At 34.6% G+C, this 8861-nt stretch overlaps 1 protein-coding gene across 6 annotated transcripts in view; it reads left to right on the top strand.

Moving 5' to 3' along the window:
- The window catches only part of LOC106872617 (protocadherin beta-15), a 70184-nt gene that overhangs the window by 19114 nt on the left and 42209 nt on the right, over positions 1–8861 (top strand). For 4 of the 6 annotated variants that reach the window (XR_008265511.1, XR_001409789.2, XM_014919671.2 and 1 more), the window contains exon 2: positions 7342–8861. This exon is cut by the window's right edge and continues 921 nt beyond it. Coding sequence is in view for 4 of the 6 variants with exons in the window: in XM_014919671.2 (XP_014775157.1) it covers positions 7386–8861 (1476 nt within the window). In the remaining 2 variants the exon portion in view is untranslated. Of the gene's footprint in view, positions 1–5915; positions 6259–6632; positions 6843–7341 lie in introns of all 6 variants that reach the window. The other 2 variants (XM_052972928.1, XM_052972929.1) reach the window with 2 other exon arrangements.

Genomic DNA, 8861 nt, shown 5'->3' with positions numbered 1-8861 from the left:
GTGGTGGTGGTGGTGGTGGTGGTGGTGGTGGTGGTGAAAAGATTAATGAAAATAAAATCAGGATAAGAAAGCTCAGTTTTTGACCTTTAGACGAATTTATTGTTCCCCGTGACACTAGAGTATTGAAGACCAGAGCTTTCACAAGGAACACAACTAAATGGCTATACTTAGCTAAAAGGCTTGAACTTCTGACCGAGTGGTCAGTGCTCCAGTACAATCTCATAGCCATTGCAGCCTTAATCAAAGATTTATATCATAATTAAGATAATATCACTAACGAGATGTTCAATAACTCTTACTGTGAGTAATTAAATGAATTATTAGGCTACAAGTTAGATATGACAGTGGAACCAATATCATTTGTTTCTCCTAATTAGATAATGAAGACTACTAATAAACAGAATTGCAGATGATATTGATAGCAATATATTAATAATGAGGGTGTTGGTACTTTGTAGTACTTTGTCCTTCGTTAATTGTCCAAGTTCTTGTGTGATAATTGGAACAAAGTAGGCCAACAGGTTTAGATAGATACAACATTAGCAGCAAGCAACAGTGTGAATGGCAGAAACTAGATTCCATTTCTAAATGAGAATAAGGAAGGATATAATATGTAAATATATAAATAGAAATGGTCTGAGTGAGCATGGAAGGAATCACAAGGAAGAAATGAAGGGGACCTTAAAAAGAAATCAGATCAACTTGGCACTGTCATGGTTCTCTGGCAAATAAAAGGACTATAAACTACAAATACATTCTAGATATTGAGTTTAAGCTTGGAATGTTGTGTGTGTCTGTGTACATGCACAGAGAGAGAGAGAGAGAGAGAGAGAGAGAGAGAGAGAGAGCTGTACATGGAGATATGTACATGGTCTCACATTGGATTTAAACTAGTTTGAAGACAAAGATTCCTAGTTCAAATCCAGTCTAAGACTATGTGGGAATAAAACACCTAAACATGACTGATGGTTGAAACGATTGTAAAAGGGTTGATTTAAATGTCAGAAATGCAAACTCTGAAGCTAATGATTAAACATTTAATGACTATAATAATGCTTTTTAAGAAAAAAAAACTGAGTATAAATTCCATTAATTAATTGAACAGGAGTTAATTAATAAAACACTTTCCTATAGTCTCTAAGCTAAACTGAAATAGAATGGTTCTTGGACATCACCATGGAAATAATATAATGGAGAGGTTTGAATTCTTAAGCTCAAAATGTTGCAGAGATTTCAGGTTGTAAAACTATCAGCATAACTAGATGCATTAAATGCAGAATCCTGGCTAATGTCCTGCAAAAACCACTTGAACTAACCACAATCCAATTCTGATTTCCAAATTATTGAAGAAGAGATTATAAAATGAAAATGTTGTTCAGTAGAATCAGAACAATATTGTTCTTGGTAGCCAAATCATGTTTCATTGACTTAATTAAGTTATAATTACTTTATGCTTGATAATGTTCTAATACATGCAAAGACAACAAATGTCTATTCATCCGTGCTGGTCACGTTTTAGTGACCAGCAGGCTAAAATCAAACCCTTTCAGTATTAGCTTTTATGTACCCAAATAACACATGAACCTTGATCTGTTCAAGATGACTGATTAAAACATATAATCTATAACAGATTTATATTCTAAAGAGATTATTCCCTATTTTTCCAGTTTGGTAAACTGAAACAAGTAGGGTTAAGTATCTGACCCCAGAAAACCCCATCACAATAGTAGCAGCAGATTATGAATTCTTGTGATAGCAGGCCTGGCATCAAAGCAAAGAATGGGAAGCCATATAACGAATAAAGTGAGTGGAACTGCTACGACATGAAACAGACTTTCTGGACATCACTGCAACAATAGCTACTACCTAAAATATAACATGATCTGCTCAAACACGAGATTGTATTTCACACAAACTCATTATTATCTCTTTGAAGCATTGTTTAATGTGGCAATTTATTCTAGAGCCAAGTTTAGTTTGCAGTCAGAAAATAAACAATCTGCTCTACTCACTCTGTTATCATCAAAACATTCGATGCCATTCTTGGTAATTACTTCCTTCAACTAAACAAACAAGATGCTGCAGTTTATATGAAAACAATTTTGTAATATGATCAAAAGATAATAGATAAATACATGGACACAAAATACCTGACTTGAAAAGTGTTTAACAAGAAGATATAAATTTATTAATGACTAGAATTTAACACAGGATTGAAGGGTATTCAAGTCTATAATGATTATCTCTATCAGTTCTTTTGATTAGAAGGAAATATTGTTTTCATTCATCTTTTTCTGACAAGATATCCTTTACTTAAGATTAAGTAACTTGATTTGGAGTTCCATGGCTGTATACACCATTTTGCGACAGATCTCAGTAAGGCAATGGTTACTTCTGGTATGAGGAAATGAAGAGATTTCCTGGGAGAGTTGGGGAAATCATAGAAAATTGAAGAAGTAAACTTGACTGTGAGAATCAGAAAATATATATGTATATATATCTATATATATATATATATACGCACACACACACACAGATACATGTATATATAGAAATATACATACATATATATATATATGTCTGTGTGTGTGTGTGTGTGTGTGTGTGTGTGTGTGTGGTGTGTGTGTGAGTATATGTATGTATGTATGTGAAGAAAGAGAGAGAGAGAGAGAGAAAGAAGCATTATACTGACTGTCACACAAGATTCACTGAACTCATTCATTCATTCACTGTACTCATTCATTCAAATTCATTCAATCTGAAATGACTCATAAAGTCTGCATGAGACATTATAGGGAAATTTATTGTCACTTTCTTATGCTATTAAAATTATGAGTGCATGTGTATATACATGCATACACACATACATATATACATACATATATAAATATGTATATATATATTGTTTTATTTGTTTCAGTCATTTGACTGCGGCCATGCTGGAGCACCGCCTTTAGTCGAGCAAATCAACCCCAGGACTTATTCTTTGTAAGCCCTACTTTTTCTATCGCTAAGTTACGGGGATGTAAACACACCAGCATCGGTTAAGGGAACAAACACAGCAATGAGTACCATGAAGGTTGCTTTACTCTGTCATTGTTATTGTAATGTCCACGCAGAGAATTCAGGAAAATCCAACAGTGCTTAATCATATTCCACCCAATGAAGCACCCACACATGACTGTGGCTGAAAAATATTCTAGTGCATAACAAAGAACAATTTTGTATAGTGGCATTTGAATATAAACTCAGCAATTTAAAGGTGATGTATGCATTGAAGAAACTAATGGTGTGATCCATTAAAATTAGATATCTTCCTTCCTCGTGTTATATTATTCTTATATCCATCCTATACATAGAGGAGTTCTGCTTGTGTATCCAGCACTGGAAAATATTCTATTTCAGAATAATGTGTGGTAGCCAAAGAATGACATAAAAATTCTTAAATGTAGAGTAAGAGGTATGTATGTGGATGTATGGAATAATTATAAACGGCAAATTTTAGCCACTTTTCTGCAGATGGAAAAAAAAAAAAAGTGAACACTCTTAATCAATTTTCAAACCTTAGTGGGTTTTCTTAAGAGACATCCACATCATTCTGACAGTCTCCAGAGAAGTGGGCAGCCAAACTGTTTGTATACTCAACAAATGCAGCAATTACTCTGTGAAGGAGTCCCTAATTTGAATACCAAAAGCGTTTTTAACACTTTATAAATGCCAGTGGCCTGTATATAATTAATTCACACTTGTCTTGACTAATGTGGAATTATTTGTTTAATGAGTGAAAATCAGAATTTCTCTTTCATAGCTGCAACCTGGCCACTGACATGGGAGTTCTACTGCAGACAGTCTACAAGTCAGTGGTCATATCATAACAATGGGTTGACCAAAATTCTGATAGCTCATGAAATACATTTAAAATGAACAGCTTTGTGTATTGTCAGCTGATCAGAATAGCTTTTCCACAGTGTAATTACTTCAGTTTCAACTCCCAGTCTCAGATCAAATTACTTAGGAGACAACTCCAAAAGTTTAAATTATTTCTAATGGTATGTCTGAATTCCTTTCTTCAATTGTTTGGAATGAAATTGTTCAATAAAGAAATAGTGGTCTAATTCCGGTTAGAAGAATCTAGATTTGTGATTCTTCTGCCATCTCTTGAACACTGACCCTTTCTTTGATCCTCTTCCTTCATTTTCACAGACTTCTCTAGAATGTTCAATGTCATTAGATGCAGCTTATAGAAGTTATAACCATTATTTTTGAGTGAGAATAACAAATATTTACATTCTTAAGATGAGAGCCAACAATCCAAAAACAGAGAGAGACCTCACACCATCTAATTACATCAAACAACAATTTAAATAAAAATAACTGCAAATAATAAATATAATCTTTAATTAAAAAAATGTAGGAGTTCACAAATCTTAATTAGAAAACAAAATGGCCATGAAGGAACAAAATTAGAAGTAAAGGAGTAAAAATAGAAATGGTATCTTTTTGGTTTGTTTGTTTTTTTTTCAAATTCCACAAATAAAACCACACGACAAAAGTGATTAAATTATTATGAGAAACACTAATTTCTACAAATGTTCTAGAAAACAGTGGTGGTGGTGGTAGTGGGTGAGGGATGGGGGATTTTGCAGGTGTTCCATCATTCCTTAATTTAGAGTGAGTGTGTGTGTGTGTGTGTGTGTGTGTGTGTGTGTGTGTGTGTGTGTTTGAGTAACAGAGCAGATGTGTTTTAATCTGCATATTCATATATGTGCTTATATATGTACAAGCATGTATGTGTTTGTGTATGCATGTGCATGTATATGTAAGCGCATATGTATCTATGAATGTATAATGTATGTGTGTATATTAAATTATATACACTAGATGCAGGCATGGTGACTGGCACAGGTGTGGTTATTAATGCAGGCATAGCTACATGTCTGAGGTGTATGCTTTCCAGCCATGTGGTTTTAGGTTCAGTCCCACTGCACAGTACCTTGGACAAGTATCTTCTACTATAAATCCAAGCTGATCAAAAGCCTTGTGAGTATATTTGGTGAACAGAAAGTGGAAGAAGGCCATTCTGTAGGTGTGTGAATATATATATATATATTTATACATTTATACAAAAGTAACAGGCTGAAACTGTAATGATGATTGGAAGCTTGACTGATGAATAGAAAGCCACAAATGTCCCGTCCTGGTTTTCCTGTCTGTCTTTGTATCATCCACCTGTCCGTATGTTTTTATTGGTGTCCGTTACGTTCTTGTTTTTGGATTTATATATATGTATATATACACACACACACACATATATATATATATACACACACATACACACATACACACACACATGTATACGTGTGTCACTGAAATGCCAATCTCACTTCTAACAACACAATGTGACCTGCCTTGACCAACAGCAGCCCATTTTCCAGTAGCCATCTTGAGCTTCCTTCCTGTATTTCTCCATTCAGCAATCTGAACCTGAACATGCCAGGTTTCCATTAAAAGCCTGTGAAGCTTCAAGTCACATACCAAAGATAAAAACTGCTTGCAAGTGTATTGGGCTGCACTTTGACACAATTTGAGAAAAGTTTAAGCAAGCAGGACTATCATGGAGTACCCTAACTCAACCTAACCAGTGATTTTACGTTTTATTTCCTTTAATTATAACTTCTTTTAATTTTTGTATCTCTTCAAGACCTTATGGATAATAAAGTAAAGAAAAGATTATTATTATTACTGAGTGAGAGAGTAACACATGCCATCAAAGTGATGCTGGAGTACAAATATACAAAGCCATCGTGAAAACCTGTCTGATAAGGCTACACCTGGCATATACATCATGGTGTCCTCATATTAAGATAAACAATGCATGATCTTGCAGGTGAATTTTTTTTTTTTTTTTTTTTCAGGTCGAGTAGCCCATCCCACTCAAAAGGTCTCTGAATAAGGTTTGTTTAAGGATGGTGAATGAAACACCCATGTTTACAGAGGTGAATTATTCAAACCCCAAAGAATTCCTCTCAATACATGGCTATAATGCTCCCCAACTACTTCTGCTCATGATCAGAGATGCACATATTGTCAGCCACCAAGGGACATTCACAACAGGTTAAGGTCAAACAACTGACAAGAAATTCTGTGGTGTTGAGCAGAATATTTGCTGTAGTCCCATCTTTTTATACCAAGACAAAGCAGTGTACATGATAACACTTCCAATCAGTTAAGACCAGAAGCCATGAGAGCCACTGCCTGGTACTGCATCAGGTTATTCATTAATATTATTATTATTATTGTTCAGTAGTTTTATTTTTATAAAATGCTTTCACTTCACTACCGAGCGCAGCTCTGTGCGGCTTGGGTATGTGCTGTGGTTTGCTGTGGTGCTCTTATGTTTACTGTATTGAAAGTGTTTTGCGTAGAATGTGTGCAGTACCCAGTAGTGCAATTTTCTGTATGTTATATATATTTGTAAGTCCTGGTGTTTTTGTTATGTATTTGTCTGAATATTTTTTTATTATACCTAAGGCACCTACTATGATAGGAATTGTTTCTGTTTTTAGATTCCACATTCGAGTTATCTCTATTTCCAGGTCTTTGTATTTTGAAAGTTTTTCCATTTCTTTTAGAGAAACGTTGTCATCTGCTGGTATTGATACATCAATTAGAAAGCATTTTTTTTCTTCATGATCTTTGACAACTATATCTGGTCTATTTGCCTTAATTTCTCTATCTGTGTGTATTGGCATATCCCAGAGTATGGTTGGGTGGACTACCTGAATTTTAAATTAGAAAATTAATTAACAGCAACTAGATGAATAATGAATATATCACTTCAGGTTTGTGTACCTATCTTTATATGTGTTTTCATGCATCGTCTCTGTGTATGTGTACTTTGGCAAATATATACATCTGCACATGAGTTTGTATGTATTAGCGTGTACATATGTGTTCACATTCAGTTGTGTATGTACATACCTATGTGTTTATGTGGATATCCAAGTACATGTAAACAAGTGTGGGTGTGTAAGTGTGTGTGCGTGTATGCGTGTGTCTGCACATGCTTGTGCAAATGTATATGTATGTACATATGTAAAAGTGTGTAAACATTGCATGTGTGTGTGTGCACATTCAACTGTGTATGTGTGCATATATCTGTGCAGAAACGCATGTGTCTACATACCTGTGCATGTGTCTGCAACAGCAAATAATTGTGCGTGCATGTAAACACATGCGTGTTGTGCTCTTTTTCTGTCTATGAGATTTAATGCTATTCACTCTCTCTATGATATTTTAGATGATATTTATCACTGACTCTGCTTTCTTTCTCTATTTCAGAATAACTGGAAGTATTTACTCAACTTGCCATCTCCTTAGAGATAATGACTTGCCAGCAATATACACACTTTGTCTTCATTTTACTTCCGGTGCTCTGCCTCTCTGTTGATATCATCTATCATGTAAAAGAGGAAAAGAGCTCAAATACATTTGTAGGGGACATTGCTAAAGATGCCCGCTTACATGACAGTGGCCACCAAGATAACCATAGAGTGATAACATTTACTCAAATAGTAGGTCGGCTGACCACTTCGCAATTGTTTAATGTCACTCAAGGCGGGAAATTATTCACAACTCAGCGATTGGATGCTGAATCCCTTTGCACCTACAACTCTGACTGTTTTAGGATTATTAAAGTTGTTGTGCATCGCATGAAAACCTTTATGAAAATTTTGAAAATTAAAGTAATAATAGAAGATATTAATGACCACAAACCTCAGTTTCCCAGTGAAATGATTGATCTCATGTTTTCGGAAACTGATGGGAAAGGAACTACAAAATCAATTCCAAATGCCATCGACAAAGATGTTGGTGTTCAAAATTCCCAAATCATGTACCGACTGGAGAAAACTATAGACTTACCATTTTCATTATCAGTTTCAAAAAGATTAGATGGGACTGCTAAGCTAGACCTTGTTTTAGTAGGTAAATTAGATAGAGAAAGCAAAGATCTTTACAATGTAGAAATCATAGCCACAGACGAAGGATTCCATCCCATGCACAGTAAACTCAAAGTTCAGATTACTATAATGGATGCCAATGATAATCTGCCATCCTTCACACAAAGTATTTATAACATTTCAATCAGAAAAATTCATCAAAATAACAAACCTATAGTTACTTTATCTGCCACAGATCAGGATTCTGGTAAAAATGGTCAGATTACTTACCACTTTAGTCCAAAAACTTATGACATTGCTAAAAATCACTTCCAGCTGAATTCGACTACAGGGGAGGTGACTTTACACGAGAAATTCCATTTTGATGACAAATTATCTTACAAGATTTTTGTCGAAGCAACAGATAAGGGGAGCCCAGCATTAAGTTCCCTTGCAATTTTGCAACTAAACATTATCAATCAAGAAAACAATCCTCCTTTAATTGATGTTGATTTCATTTTACGATCTTCAGAGAATGAAACAACAGTTGCGGAAGATGTCGACGCCGGCAGTTTTATTGCATATGTTATCGTCACTGATGATGATTTTGATAATAACGGCAAAGTAACCTGCAAACTTCAACATGAAAAATTCAAACTCGTAAAATTACAAGAAAATGAATACAAAATTATTGTTCAGAAACGTGTAGATAGAGAAGTAAAAGAAAAACATGCAGTTACCATTACATGTGAAGATAAAGGCATTCCACCTTTAAGGACACATAAGAATATGTTGATTGCAGTGTTGGACGTTAATGATGTAAAACCACAGTTCACAAAAAAAATATTTAATTTTCTAACATATGAGAATGAAAAACCTAATTTTCCAATTGGATTTATCAATGCTTCTGACCCTGATCTG

The sequence above is a fragment of the Octopus bimaculoides genome, chromosome 14 (assembly GCF_001194135.2).
Source record: "Octopus bimaculoides isolate UCB-OBI-ISO-001 chromosome 14, ASM119413v2, whole genome shotgun sequence".
Taxonomy (NCBI): domain Eukaryota; kingdom Metazoa; phylum Mollusca; class Cephalopoda; order Octopoda; family Octopodidae; genus Octopus; species Octopus bimaculoides.
Note: the sequence above shows the minus strand (reverse complement) of the source record. Positions and strands in the feature narration are given on the sequence as shown.